This window comes from Trichomonas vaginalis, chromosome III (assembly GCF_026262505.1).
Source record: "Trichomonas vaginalis G3 chromosome III, whole genome shotgun sequence".
Taxonomy (NCBI): domain Eukaryota; phylum Parabasalia; order Trichomonadida; family Trichomonadidae; genus Trichomonas; species Trichomonas vaginalis.
Genome location: NC_067205.1, coordinates 1,587,431 through 1,602,819, shown reverse-complemented (window position 1 = coordinate 1,602,819; position 15,389 = coordinate 1,587,431). Strand labels below are relative to the sequence as shown.

General features: G+C 32.3%; 3 protein-coding genes and 1 pseudogene across 4 annotated transcripts, besides 7 other annotated features; 3 read left to right on the top strand and 1 right to left on the bottom strand.

Annotated features, from left to right (window-relative positions):
• Positions 1–7,006: part of a mobile genetic element that runs on past the window's edge.
• On the top strand, positions 1,785–2,445 carry TVAGG3_0621350 (annotated as a pseudogene). Its single transcript has one exon. A coding segment is annotated over exon 1 (661 nt).
• On the top strand, positions 2,521–2,790 carry TVAGG3_0621340 (uncharacterized protein; the record flags this gene model as incomplete). Its single annotated transcript, XM_051240370.1, has 1 exon — positions 2,521–2,790. One exon carries the CDS (start codon positions 2,521–2,523, stop codon positions 2,788–2,790), a length of 270 nt encoding a protein of 89 aa, XP_051086957.1.
• TVAGG3_0621330 (protein of unknown function, DUF4107 family) lies at positions 6,113–6,346 on the top strand (the record flags this gene model as incomplete). Its single annotated transcript, XM_051240369.1, has 1 exon — positions 6,113–6,346. The coding sequence occupies one exon, from the start codon at positions 6,113–6,115 to the stop codon at positions 6,344–6,346; it is 234 nt and encodes a 77-aa protein (XP_051086956.1).
• Positions 7,007–7,786: a mobile genetic element.
• A 267-nt stretch (positions 7,787–8,053) lies between these two features.
• Positions 8,054–8,082: a mobile genetic element.
• Positions 8,083–8,187: 105 nt separating this feature from the next.
• Positions 8,188–9,026: a mobile genetic element.
• A 1,105-nt stretch (positions 9,027–10,131) lies between these two features.
• On the bottom strand, positions 10,132–12,129 carry TVAGG3_0621280 (islet amyloid polypeptide processing; the record flags this gene model as incomplete). Its single annotated transcript, XM_001283496.2, has 1 exon — positions 10,132–11,809. A coding segment is annotated over one exon (1,678 nt), but the record flags the coding sequence as incomplete, so codon positions are not given.
• A 156-nt stretch (positions 12,130–12,285) lies between these two features.
• Positions 12,286–13,121: a mobile genetic element.
• A 403-nt stretch (positions 13,122–13,524) lies between these two features.
• Positions 13,525–14,496: a mobile genetic element.
• Positions 14,497–14,738: 242 nt separating this feature from the next.
• Positions 14,739–15,389: part of a mobile genetic element that runs on past the window's edge.

Below are 15,389 nucleotides of genomic sequence, written 5' to 3'. Positions count from 1 at the left end.
AATCTGTTCGTCTGAAGTTATATAATGAACGTGGTTTTTATCTGCTTTTTCGGCTAATTTCTCATTAACATCATTCACTTCTAATTCAACTCTTCCGCCAGAACTCTTATTATCATTAATCTTTTTCATTAATTCGGTAATTACGTCAAAGACTATATTCTGTTTTCGGTTTTGTAAATAATGAGTCAAAATTCTTCTTTCATCATTACATCGCTGACATTATATGATATCACCAATTTCCTTTTTCATTTATTCTCTTCATTAATTCTGCAATAATGACGAATATATAATCTGTTAATTTATTCTCTTCATCGAGGGTTATAGAATGTTTTGAAATTGAATCATTAACTCCTCTAAATAAATCAATAACTTCAGGATACACGTTTTTAATGTCTTGAATAACCCGACCAGTATCCTCGCCACTATGTGGCTCTGAGCCCGTTGGGCTCTGTTGTTCATGTTCTTCGTTCCCGTCGTTACGTGGTTTTATATCTCTAACCATCATCAACGCAGCCATAACCGGAGGGTTTGTTGCTACCTGTTCGAAAATCCGTCCGTTATGTATGGTATATCTAAATAATTTCTTTGTGTTTGTTAAAACATTTGAAACAAGTCTTTTAAAACCATCTACAAAATTTCCTGTTTCACCTAATGTTCTTGCAGCATTTACAAGCTCACCCATTCCCGCTTTTGACCCCAAAAACGTCCATATTGCATTTATTTCACTCTGTATAGTTGTCCATTCAGCGAAACTAACACCCGCATTCGCTAAGCTGAAAATGAAATTCAGTGGATCGAACTTAATTCCACCTTCTTTTTCAATTTCAACGAACTCACTAACATGAGATTTTAAATATTCTTTCGTTAAAATTGTTTTCCCCGATGTTATGTCATTAACGAAACTATCACCGTCAAAAGTTAACGAATTCAATTTCGTCGTTGATGCTTTTATTTCATACACCGCTTTATCGATAGTTTTTGGCTCACCTTCTTTAGAAGCATATGAAACATTAATGAATGAATTATATGTATTCGTGAATGAGTTAAAATCAATGATTTTCATTAATGACGCCTTTAATGATTCATTAACTGTTGAATCCCTTAAAAACAATTAATGAACTGTCATGGGCTTCGCCCTGGTCGCTTCGGTCTGAAAGACCTTCAGGACTCAAAGAGTCCGTTTGCGACTTTATGAAAGGTACACTGCAAACCGTCGAGTTTGGATCAAATGCTGTAGTTGGTGCAGGAATATTAATGATATAAGTCATTAAATCATTAAGTGACGTAAATAATGTTGTCGTTTTTGATTTAATTTCTTTAGCATCTGTTATATATGGTAATTTTATTTCTGTAGTTTCTGAATTAAAGATATTCGCTAAAATGTTTTGTAAACTGTTTTGAACAGCAGTTGTAAACCGTTGAATCCGGAACTCTTACGATTTCACCATCCTTAATAAAAGGCATTGTACATGACGTAGTGCTTGGGTCAAATCTTTCGGGATTATAATTCAACATATATTCTAACGCTTCATATACAGACTTATATACTGTTGTGTCGTTCTTCATGACAACTTCACCATTTACAATGAATGGCATTGTACATGGAGTTAAAATAGGGTCAAACTTTTCATAGTCCTTCCATGTTATGTATTTCTCGGTATTTCCATCACTGATAACAATATATTTGTCAGTAAGTGTGAGAGAGTATTGACCAAAATATAAACGTTTAGCTCTGTCAGCTTCATACGCATATGCAGCAATACTCATATTTTAATGAGAATAAAATGTTGTTCTATTTGCAAAGTACAGACCCAAACGAATACGGGACAGTAAAGCTACAAACAAACTTAGGTCTCAGAATGAAGCCTTGCTTTCAGAGTTGTTGACTTCAATACTATCGCAACTTTTGTCATAACAGATGAAACAGATTTCATGGAGTTGAAATAGATGGAAAGAAGCACGAAATAAGATTTCACAATAATGTAGAATATAAGATGGAAACATTAGCTGGAGTGTTAAATGCGCTCTCATAAATACTACAATAAACAAGGATAACGAAGAAAACTTAATGAATGTTAAACTTATTGCAGGAGTTTTGAAGTTCAGTTATGCGAAGGAGTTTAAGATAACACGAATGAGTCATAGAGTTCAATTGCTTCTGGGAGCATACCATATGACATTTCCTTTGAAAAGTGTTGACAAAACGATTGAGATGAAATCTGTTCCATACGTATGTTATGGTAATTGTTTATACATTGAGTCAAAAATAGCTAATGTCACAGGTATTTCAGGAGTTAATAGTAAAGGTTCAGTAGAATATAAATCCTTCTGTTATGCAGTCAATTCAATGTTCATTCCAAACGTTCCTGTCATAGCAACTCATTTAGGTAAATGGGTTCGCATTAGTCCTCATAATTTGAAAGACATGCAATTCAGACTTGTTGACTTTCAAGGAGAGCCTGTAGAACTGAAGGCACCAGTGCGAATGACTGTTGAAGTTGACTTTTTAGAAAATATTAAATGCAACAGCTTACAAGAGAACTCAGAGCTAAAAATATAAAGTATGAATGTTATGTATTAGGTCATGAACTTTGGTTATTGCTGTTTGATGAAACAAATGAGTTAGTTATGTCAGTCAAGAGAACAGAAAAAGGCGTCAAAGGCGCCGAGCGCAAAGCGCTATATTGTGTTAGTGAAAACTGCACCAAGTCAATAAGATTAGGTTTGCATTATGAAGATGAGTTCGATACTGTTGAAGAAGTTTTGGATAGATATTACAAATTGCTTTAATTTACTAAAACATATTTCAAACAAAGCTTTATATTCTGTTGAAAGTTTTGTATACTCGTTCGAATATTTATACTTAAACTCAACTCCTGTAGTTCCTGGTGTTTCAATGATGCGGATGTTACCTATTTTCATGAATGGTGGCGTTTGACCACAGCATTCGATTTCAGGGTCGAGATAGTCAATGACACATTGTTTCCCTGTTATTCGTGATATAACATTTTCAAGGTCCTCCTTTGTTAGAATTATTTGGTTCTTGCTTATAAGATTTGTCAAAAGCTTCTTATCGTCTTTGAGTAAAATTGTTTGGTATAACTGAAGAAGGTAATGGTCTACGTTATCTGAAGGATTTGTTTGAACATTTGTGTAAGGGTTGTCGTTGGCTTCTCTTGAAAGAATTTGGTCCAGTGGTGGATACTCTAACTTAACATCTGATGTAGCGTTAGCGTTTGAAGCTGAGTTTAAATTCACGGATTTCAGTTCTGGTTCTTTTTCTTTCAAACACTCCGAACTATAGTTCTTTATGACAATATTGTTTGTCGTTCGTGAGTCAACATTTGATGTTGGTTCAATTGGAACATTAACGGCACCAGCTAAGATGGATTTGCTTCTCATTTCATATAGAATAAAAACCTTTTATATGTATGAAATGAACAATATACTCGACAAGGGTTTGAATGTAAAGCTAACGAATGAAAATATTGTTGAATTCACTGAGACAGGAGCTGTGTATAAAGATGTAGAACTACTGAACAAAAGAGCTAAGGGAAGAAGCAGGAACATGAACAAAGGGTGGAAGCCTATAAAAATTTATGTCAATGATGGCTCAGGAGGTTCAAACATAAAGTATGCAGAAAGTTATAGAGTTTATGCGCTAAAGGTGAAAAGCCTTCATTTAAGAACAGCTATTCTAACGCATATCCTCAAAAGTAACGGATGGGGAAGTGGATGATATGAATGACAGCAAAAATATTAACAGAAATGGCGACAGAGATGCATGGAATTTGTTTACCATCAGTCAATTGAAGGTTAAACTTTAAAACAATGTTGGTCGTTCCCATGGAATATTTTTGACTTTAATGGTATTAGTCATGATATGAATCTCAAGGTATGAACGAGGAGAGATGAGAGACTTATATGCTTCCCAAATTTCTTCAAAAGGTAATGTTATACCTGACTGTTTCCAAATGAGTTCAATATCATAACGTGAGAAACCTTGAAAGATAACGAAGTCAGTTATGAGACGTTTTATGTTTAAAGCAAGGAAACGCCATGTTTGCATAAGTATTGCTACAGTTAAGTGGTAATGTCTGACTTTAGTAATGATGTTAGCTAATGGTGAGTCAGGCTTTGACACTAAACCTTTTCCGGCGAAGTCGTCGCAAACGAGCAGAGTGTTTGAAGGATACTTTTTGAAGGGGTATTTTGAAAGTTTTGATAGAATGTAGTTTGTAAGTCGTTTCATATCGTAAACTCCTGAGTACTGACGTAAGTGGTGTTTGTCAATAATTCTTTCCATCTCCTCAGAAGTCTTTTGCATTCCTGACTGTATAAATTCAACGATGGCATAATATTTCCTCTTACGTCGAATGTAACGTTGAAGAAATTCAATGAGTTCACTGTCTGGAACTTTAACGACAGAGGCTTGAACTTTTGACATAAATGTTTTCGCTGTTGAGTCCATAGAGTCTGAAGTTGCTGATATAATGATTTGGTCATAATATGAGTCGTTTCCTAAACGCTCTGTTATGAGTATATGACGAATGAGGTTAAATGTCTTACCTGAACCCATCTTTCCACAATAGAAATACACACCATTTGAACAGAACTCATAGTCCTTACTGAAAGGAAGAATGAGAGAAGAGTTAAGTTTGTCTGTAGTTTCATTCATGTCTTCATCTACGTCATGTATTAAATGCTTCATTTTATCTCCATTAAAAATGCAAGTCAGAAATATTCAGAACATAGCACCGAGTCTAACTGACAAGAGTATAAAGATATACTATGAACACGTTATGATGAAACCAACCAAAATTCAAGAAAGTCAGTATACTTATGAATATCCAAGACACTGGGTAGAGTATGTAGGAGGTGAGAAAGCTATTGAAATCAGACAGGTTCGAAGTATTCCAGCAGGAAGAACAATATTATTGAAGAACTTTAATGTTTTGAGGTATAATGATGAAACAAAGAAGCAAGATAGTTTTCCTATTGCTGTGTATGTGAACCTAGACACAGGAGATGACATGAAAGTTTTTAACACAAAGCTTCAAACGGTAGTGAGAGAACAACTGACTGCGGAAGGACATCCATTACCTTCAGAAGTTACCATAGCATATAATTTTGAAACAAACTCAATAGATTTTAAAGTCGTCTCTGCAAAGAAGTCAGGTTTTACATTTAATGAAGCAGATGTATATTCGAATGAAAACTTCAAAGCTATTGCATGGTTAGATAATGACGATTGCTTTAAGAAAATATTTAAATTCAGTGACTCAACGATGTCAATAGATGACCTTCGTGGAATGTTACCATCGACGTTTACAGTTGAAGGTTCAGCAGGATTGCTTACAAGATTGTCAATTGGTGGTATTTGGTCTCGTGAGAACATTGTTATAAAATCCAGTATAAGTGAATTTGCTGAAGAATCTATATTATGTCTTTCAAACTACATGTATTCGCCGCCGAAGCATTATAGTATAACAAACTTTGTCAGTAAGTTTAACATAAGACTTGTCGAACCTTCTTCAATGAAAGATGTTGTGCTACCTAAAGATGGAAAGGATGGACTCATTATTGAGATGATTTTAATAGCATATTAAATGAGCTTGTTCTTGAAGGTCATTCATGATGAAATAACTGTTGTAGAAGATGTTAGCAATTGTTCAGACATTTTGAAGCGAATAGATGATATAAGAAAGAAGTTAGATAGACCGCAAAGCGGTGAGGGCGAAGCCCGTGAGAATGTTTATGTTTCATTGACTTTCTCCAGTAACGAGAACTTTTATGAGATAATATTGAAGAGAGATGATTTTAATATGGTGTAAATGGTAGCTTGGGCAGCTTTAGGCGCAATGGGAACAAAAGCATTAGCATTTGGAGCAAAAGCACTTGGGCTTATGACGCAGTAAATAAAATGAGTGGAGGAAGGGTTTCGAAGACATTAGATGCAAATAAAGGAAGATTGGAGGCTGGGTTGCAAAGAAGTTAAGATTAAATAAAATAGGGCTCATAAATAAAGCATCCAATTTGGTTGCGACTGAGTCAGAAAATGCTTTAGGAAAGGACGATGAGTTTGCAAAACAAAAAAGACTTTAATGACCAGATGAAAGGTGAAACAATGCATTTAAATAGAGTCGATGGAACTCTTCCTCCACCAGTAGTTCTTCCGTATGGTCCCTATGGAATGTATGGAAACCCTTACGAAAGACCATTTGACCCATTGACTGGTGGAAGTAACTGGTATCATTACGGACGAAGAAGAAAGACAGTCAAGTTGGAGACAGACGTGAAGAAAGCAACTAAAAAGAAACCAAGGAAGAGAGTTATAAAGCAATGAATTCAAGGGTGAAAAAAGAGGTGAAAAAAAGGTGAGATTCACCACTTCACCTAAATTTATTTTTGCGCTATGTTTTCATACGTGTGAGGGTGGTGATATCATTAATTTTAAGTTTATTTTTTATTTACTGAAAATTTTTATTTGGATGTAAATGACAGAACAAAAGCAACTCATTCGAATTCCACAGTATAACAAACATACATTTAAACATTTATTCTTCCTTCCTGAGCATAACATGTTCTTTCAAATACATCCGAGACCAGTTGACTTTTCATTGACTGTGTATAAAGATAGAAATAGTTATATCATTAAACCATATGATGACGAAGGTAAGTTATGTAAATTGTACGTTAAGAAGTTAGAGAAAGTTTATGGCTTCAAGTATGACTACAATAGGGTTAACACTGATGATGAAGATATTGAGGAAAATTTATGAGAACATTAGTGAAGTCGTTAGTGAGAACGATAGTGAGAACGTTTATTTTTACATTAGTGAGTTCGTTAGTGAAGTGGTTGGCGGCTTTATAAATATTTAAGATTAAATTAGTGTTGTCGTTTGTGTTGTAAAATATACGTTAACGGTTTTGTAAAGTGTCAAATTCACAAGTATTGGGTAAGGTGGAACGCAGTGCCACAGTACACGAGACTTGTATACTAACTCCATTGCCTAAAGGCAAGAAAGGTCGTAGGGTCAATCCCTACGACCAAATCAAAGCTCTTGCTGTGATACATGACCACTGGGCCTTTCCCTGTGGTCAAACAAAACAATGGAAACGTTTGAAATTACAACAAATTGATGTATCTTATAGAGAAGTACGCAGATACTTCAAAGAAAATCATTTCACCAAGACGCGATTAGAGCATGCCGGGCCAGAAACAGCAGTAAGATATTGGGCGCTTTCACCCAATCTTATCTGGCACGCAGATGTTCATTATTTTAGGGGTGTTCGTGGCCAGTATATTTATGGCATAATCGACGATTTTAGCCGCAAAGTCCTAGCGTGTATACAAATACCAGATATGCTGGCAGCGACGACAGCGAACGTTGCAGCTTCCGCCTTCATTGAATTTGGCGCCCCTTATTGTTTCTGGACCGACAACGGTTCAGAAAATAGGGGCGCCTTTCAAGATCTACTTGATCTTTGGGGCGTCCAATGGCGGCATACAGACTCTCATTCTCCCTACCAAAATGGGAAGATTGAGAGATTCTGGCCGACATTGGAGCGCTGCCAAAGCATTCAGGCTATTCCTGCCTTTATTTGGGAGTACAATAATAACACACCGCATGAAGATCTCCCAATTAATCCATTAACTGGAACAAATTACACGCCAAATCAAATGTATCAGCTGAAACCGAAATACACAAATGCAGATACAGAAAGGTTGTGGCAAATATGGGATACAGATATAGGCATGACCGCTGTTGACACATTCACAGCGTAATAATAAACATAATTTTTTAATTTCATTTTTAACAAGTTTTTTTAAATGTATGTAATGAATAATTCATTAGAATATGATAATGCACATTGTAACAGAATAGAACAATCACCAAATTTTTTTTTGAAATTAAAAAAATAAAAGTAAAAAAGTATAAAGTAATCTAACCAAAAAAGACATTTAAAAGAATTTTGGAAAAAACAGAATAAGGATAATGATATTATTTTAGATACACAATCGATGTACTGAAGAATAATCCGGTAAAATGATGATATAAAATTAGATTATTTTACAAGTAGCTAAAAGAATAAAACTATAATATAAAATAAATGAAGTTTAATGAAACAATAAAGGTTAAATAAATAATAAAGATTTTTATTTTATATCAGTATTGAGAAGAAGTAACAACTGACACTTGGTAGACAACTTCTTTATGTCTAGAAAATTCTATCTTGCCTTTTATTTTTTTCTCGCTGTGAAACGTATTCGGTCTTTTTTTTAAAAATTAATTTTTTGTTAGAGATAAGAGCTAAAACTCGGTAAACAACTTCTTTATATATAGAAAATTCTATCTTGCCTTTTATTTTTTTCTCGCTGTGAAACGTATTCGGTCTTTTTTTTAAAAATTAATTTTTTGTTAGAGATAAGAGCTAAAACTTTGCAGACAACTCCCCCATGTCTAGCAAATTTAACATTCTTCTCCCATTTTTATATATTTGGTTTAGAATGTTCGAAAATGCGTAATATGGTCATTAATATTAATTGAAAAGAACCTTGAATTAATTCAATCTGATCTCACAAAATATTTTAAATTACAAACTTTGTAGTTTGAATAGATAATTAGTATTAAACTCAAATAACTAGTTTATTTTTGAATAAAAATTATTTGAATTTTTTCAATTTTGTGAATTTTCCTTCAAAAATCAAGTTTAAATATCTTATTTGCCATATAATTATAAATACAATGAAACATATTCGAAATTGAAAAGAATGACTTTTTCTGTTCTTTCAATCATTCAATTTGAATTTTGCAATATTGGATTTCTCATTAAATAGCTATTAAAAACAACAAGCAATTTAACTTACATTCAAATTTATTTGTGTTATATTCAATCTTCTCAAAACTTATAATTTTCGGCTATAGCATGATTATATGCTATATAATATAATAAACCTATAATAGTATCATTCTTTCAATTATTTGAAGAGAAAACTGAAAAAATCTATTTTCGGTCTATAACATTTTCGGTCTATAACATTAGTTTGGCCGAATATCTTCTAATCAAATGCTTTATTCATGATGATTTTAATTCGTTCAGATTAACTCTAAAAAACTTCTAACTAATCAAAAATTTGATTATATTGAAAATAATCTCTATCTAATTTATCTTAGATTCATATATAAATCGAAATTTAATAATACGAATTTCATTGAATGCTGCCGCTATCTTTGAAAATTCGAAGCATTTTCATAGACGTAAAGTCTAAAGTTAGAATTGAATACACTCTAAAAATTTTTCATGTATTATTTATATTACCTTTATGCTATATAGTATAAAATTAGAATAAATTTTAAAGTGAAAATTTTGTTCGCAATTTTTGTGAATCAATATTTTTACATCTCAACTCTTACGTGGCATTTCATAACTTCTTTTTCATCATGAAAATGCCAATAAAATTAACTATCAACAATTACTCTCAAAGGCGCTTTTTAATTTTTTTGAGACTCTCATCGTTGGTTTTGAATTATACTTTTCCCAACTTCTATGATTCTTTGAAAAATCATTCATCATGCATACAAATATTATACAATCGATAATTTTGATAAATTTGATTTGAAAAGAATTAATGATATTCGTATTATATCGAACATAGTTCCTGCCTTTTAGTTACATAATCATGATATTAAAGAATTTTTGCTAAACAATACTAATTATCGATTAATTCAGAATCAATCTCAATTGCTTTATGCCTAGAAAGTTCAATTGATCTATATATCAGGCCAACAACAAGAATGACTAATCCTATACATATAACAACAATTGTTATGAGCGGAATAATAGTTCCCTCTACTTGATATTTTCCTGGTGTCTCCTTTATGAACATGTATATCTCCATTGGCTTAAACGTTATATTGTGGACGAAACTTGATGATGGAGAAATTTGCATAATAAAACTTTTGTCTTTTGCGTAATCATTCCAGTAAACTATTCTTCCAAGATTTCGTAACCATTTGCGATCTAATATAATATGACTTCTTGCGTTTATAATTGTCAATGCTGCAGAAGTTGAATATCCTTCATCAATCATATAGGTTAGATTGAGCGCATATATTAATTCAATTCTTATATCTTTAGTAGTGATCCATGTTCCATTCTTTGGCGTAATAATTCCAGGCGAATATGGATTAGAATAATTCAGTTCAATTTTATCCGTAAATAATCCAGTTTCAAAATGCAATGATTCAACAAGCAAGAACATCTTCAGTCCATTTGCATACACTGTTGGTATGAAATCGGCTTCGATTTTGGTGTAATTTTCATTGAATCGTGATGTATCGAAGATAACTCTTTTTTCCCCGTCTTCTGATTCAAGGTATATCATATAGTAGATATTTTTCTGTTCGTCAGGAACTTGGACGTCTATTGAAAACTTTTTACCTGCTTCGAATGGAACCGGTTCTTGCGCTAAGAATCTTATCTTTGATTCTTGATGCTTCCATGGATTAATACAATCATCTCTCTGCCAAATATCTGATGCCTTCGGAGCCTTTTTTGTATAAAATATATTCAAAGTGACATCTTTGATTAAACCTCGAGCCGCATGATCAGACTCCATAAAATACAATGTCCATGTTCCTTTTGGATTTTCGGCAACAAAATTATTTGTATTGAATTCCATAATTTCAATATTTAATTTTTTATCGCCTTCAGTAAGTATTTTGATTTCGCATCTTGTTCCACTTGGACTAACTAAATGAGGGTTGAGCGATCCAAAAGATAATTTAAGAGCAGTTATTTCAATGAAAACAGATAGAGTTGCTGCACCTTCCAAATCATCCATATCAAATGTAATGTTATATATACCTTCATCCAAAAGAGTATTGTAATGTACAGTTTTCTTCCATAGATAGAAATCTCCTACAGATTCCCATCTTTTCGCCAAATCTAAGGCTCTTCCTAAATTCAAGCGTCCGAATCCTGATCTTCTATTGTAGTTTAAACCAAATCCATTCTTTCTCCATATCAAACCATCTGGTCGGTTCTTATCTGCAGTCATTGCAGTAATGAAGAAGAGATCTGCAAGTTTTAATGTCGGAACCTCAGATAACAGCACTGATAAACCACCTGCAAATATTGCAGCACTTGCATTTGTTGAAGAAAAATTTGAAATGTATTCAGTATCACTACATGAACCAGCCGCAGGTATTGCTGCATCGTCTGCTGCTGGACAGCACATAAATACTCCTGCACCTTCAGCGCCGCACCATAAAGGTTGACCCCTGTGACTGACTCCTGCGATAGTGAAAATCATCGGCCAGCTTGCTGGTGGCGAAAAGAGGGGATCAGATGCATGATTTGTTCCCGCTGGGACAACAATTGGATGAGCCCAATTATCAGCAGGAGGGTTATATAGGCATTCATCTAAAACATGCCTTGAAAATACATCCGGTTGAATGTAACGACAAAATCTATCGACACAGTTAGTCATTAGATACTGAACTATAGCAACATCCCATTTGTTACTTCCTTTACAACCTACGTTTAGAAAAGATTCTTCAAGAGAGCCATTTGTTTGGAATAAATATGAAAATACAGTAGCTTTTTTAGCAATACCTTGCGTAATAGGATTTGTATCATTAACAACATTTCCTGCGGCTAATTGTAATGATGCCGTTCCAATATTATTGTTTGTGCAATCTGAATTTTCTTGATATGGCAATCCTTCAAATATATCATAAAATTCGCTTTGATCTGTTCGATTACTATATGATGAATGTGTTAATCTGGCTCCATCGGACATAACCACAATTGTTGTTGTTTTTTCCTTGAATTGTGCTGTAACTATCAGTCCAATTTATGTCTTCTCCTTTTAGTCCACCGTTAACTCCTTGATTTTGCAACCACCAAGAGTACTGAAGGAGAAGGAGTAGCATTTTAAGAAAGAATTTATATTTATATTTGTATAGAAAAATGTTTAAAATGAAAATTACTGCATTATTACCATTAATTACAATAAAAGGAAAAATTATGGGAATTTACTTTTCTGAATTGAAACGCTATTGAAATCAATTTTTCTTACAAATTTATTTATATATACAAATTCTATTATTGATAGTGTTGCAGCCTATTTTACAATTAATTTATTTATGAAAGAAAATATAATCAATTGAATTCTATTTGAATTTATATGCAATAAAATATATACTTGCATTAGGAATTATGCAATATGGCAAGAATTTCATGAAAATCATTTTATTTTAGCAATATTGTTATAGTGTTATAGACCGAAAATAGATTTTTTCAGTTTTCTCTTCAAATAATTGAAAGAATGATACTATTATAGGTTTATTATATTATATAGCATATAATCATGCTATAGCCGAAAATTATAAGTTTTGAGAAGATTGAATATAACACAAATAAATTTGAATGTAAGTTAAATTGCTTGTTGTTTTTAATAGCTATTTAATGAGAAATCCAATATTGCAAAATTCAAATTGAATGATTGAAAGAACAGAAAAAGTCATTCTTTTCAATTTCGAATATGTTTCATTGTATTTATAATTATATGGCAAATAAGATATTTAAACTTGATTTTTGAAGGAAAATTCACAAAATTGAAAAAATTCAAATAATTTTTATTCAAAAATAAACTAGTTATTTGAGTTTAATACTAATTATCTATTCAAACTACAAAGTTTGTAATTTAAAATATTTTGTGAGATCAGATTGAATTAATTCAAGGTTCTTTTCAATTAATATTAATGACCATATTACGCATTTTCGAACATTCTAAACCAAAATAATATAAAATGGGAGAAGAATGTTAAAATTTGCTAGACATTGGAGTTGTCTGCAAAGTTTTAGCTCTTATCTCTAACAAAAAATTAATTTTTAAAAAAAAGACCGAATACGTTTCACAGCGAAAAAAATAAAAGGCAAGATAGAATTTTCTAGACATAAAGAAGTTGTTTACCGAGTTTTAGCTCTTATCTCTAAAAAAAATTAATTTTTAAAAAAAAGACCGAATACGTTTCACAGCGAGAAAAAAATAAAAGGCAAGATAGAATTTTCTAGACATAAAGAAGTTGTCTACCAAGTGTCAGTTGTTACTTCTTCTCAATACTGATATAAAAAATAAAAAATCTTTATTATTTATTTAACCTTTATTGTTTCATTAAACTTCATTTATTTTATATTATAGTTTTATTCTTTTAGCTACTTGTAAAATAATCTAATTTTATATCATCATTTTACCGGATTATTCTTCAGTACATCGATTGTGTATCTAAAATAATATCATTATCCTTATTCTGTTTTTTCCAAAATTCTTTTAAATGTCTTTTTTGGTTAGATTACTTTATACTTTTTACTTTTATTTTTTAATTTCAAAAAAAAATTTGGTGATTGTTCTATTCTGTTACAATGTGCATTATCATATTCTAATGAATTATTCATTACATACATTTAAAAAAACTTGTTAAAAATGAAATTAAAAAATTATGTTTATTATTACGCTGTGAATGTGTCAACAGCGGTCATGCCTATATCTGTATCCCATATTTGCCACAACCTTTCTGTATCTGCATTTGTGTATTTCGGTTTCAGCTGATACATTTGATTTGGCGTGTAATTTGTTCCAGTTAATGGATTAATTGGGAGATCTTCATGCGGTGTGTTATTATTGTACTCCCAAATAAAGGCAGGAATAGCCTGAATGCTTTGGCAGCGCTCCAATGTCGGCCAGAATCTCTCAATCTTCCCATTTTGGTAGGGAGAATGAGAGTCTGTATGCCGCCATTGGACGCCCCAAAGATCAAGTAGATCTTGAAAGGCGCCCCTATTTTCTGAACCGTTGTCGGTCCAGAAACAATAAGGGGCGCCAAATTCAATGAAGGCGGAAGCTGCAACGTTCGCTGTCGTCGCTGCCAGCATATCTGGTATTTGTATACACGCTAGGACTTTGCGGCTAAAATCGTCGATTATGCCATAAATATACTGGCCACGAACACCCCTAAAATAATGAACATCTGCGTGCCAGATAAGATTGGGTGAAAGCGCCCAATATCTTACTGCTGTTTCTGGCCCGGCATGCTCTAATCGCGTCTTGGTGAAATGATTTTCTTTGAAGTATCTGCGTACTTCTCTATAAGATACATCAATTTGTTGTAATTTCAAACGTTTCCATTGTTTTGTTTGACCACAGGGAAAGGCCCAGTGGTCATGTATCACAGCAAGAGCTTTGATTTGGTCGTAGGGATTGACCCTACGACCTTTCTTGCCTTTAGGCAATGGGATATTCTGTAAGCTAAATTGATTTTGTAAAAAAGATTTTGAAACATCTAAATATTTGAAATCATTTGATTGAAGGGTTGGGGCGATGGGAACATGGGTGCAAGCTTCTTCCCATGTCATTTTACCTTCTTCAATCTGATTGGAAATACCAATTAGGTAAATTCGATCGACATACCCTTTGTAAGGATTCATTCTAATGAAGTACGTTAACAATCAAAATATTCTATAAGTGTCTAGTATGGAATTCAAAAGAATAAAGAAAATGGTAACGTAAATAAACATAATATTAAATAATTTATAATTAAAATGAAAAAAAGAAAAAATAATAAGTAAAGTGACTGAAAATGAAAATTAAAATCAGTGTACAGTTTTATTTTTTTCTCGCTGTGAAACGTATTCGGTCATTTTTTTAAAAATTAATTTTTTGTTAGAGATAAGAGCTAAAACTCGGTAAACAACTTCTTTATGTCTAGAAAATTCTATCTTGCCTTTTATTTTTTTCTCGCTGTGAAACGTATTCGGTCTTTTTTTTAAAAATTAATTTTTTGTTAGAGATAAGAGCTAAAACTCGGTAAACAACTTCTTTATGTCTAGAAAATTCTATCTTGCCTTTTATTTTTTTCTCGCTGTGAAACGTATTCGGTCTTTTTTTTAAAAATTAATTTTTTGTTAGAGATAAGAGCTAAAACTTTGCAGACAACTCCCCCATGTCTAGCAAATTTAACATTCTTCTCCCATTTTTATATATTTGGTTTAGAATGTTCGAAAATGCGTAATATGGTCATTAATATTAATTGAAAAGAACCTTGAATTAATTCAATCTGATCTCACAAAATATTTTAAATTACAAACTTTGTAGTTTGAATAGATAATTAGTATTAAACTCAAATAACTAGTTTATTTTTGAATAAAAATTATTTGAATTTTTTCAATTTTGTGAATTTTCCTTCAAAAATCAAGTTTAAATATCTTATTTGCCATATAATTATAAATACAATGAAACATATTCGAAATTGAAAAGAATGACTTTTTCTGTTCTTTCAATCATTCAATTTGAATTTTGCAATATTGGATTTCTCATTAAA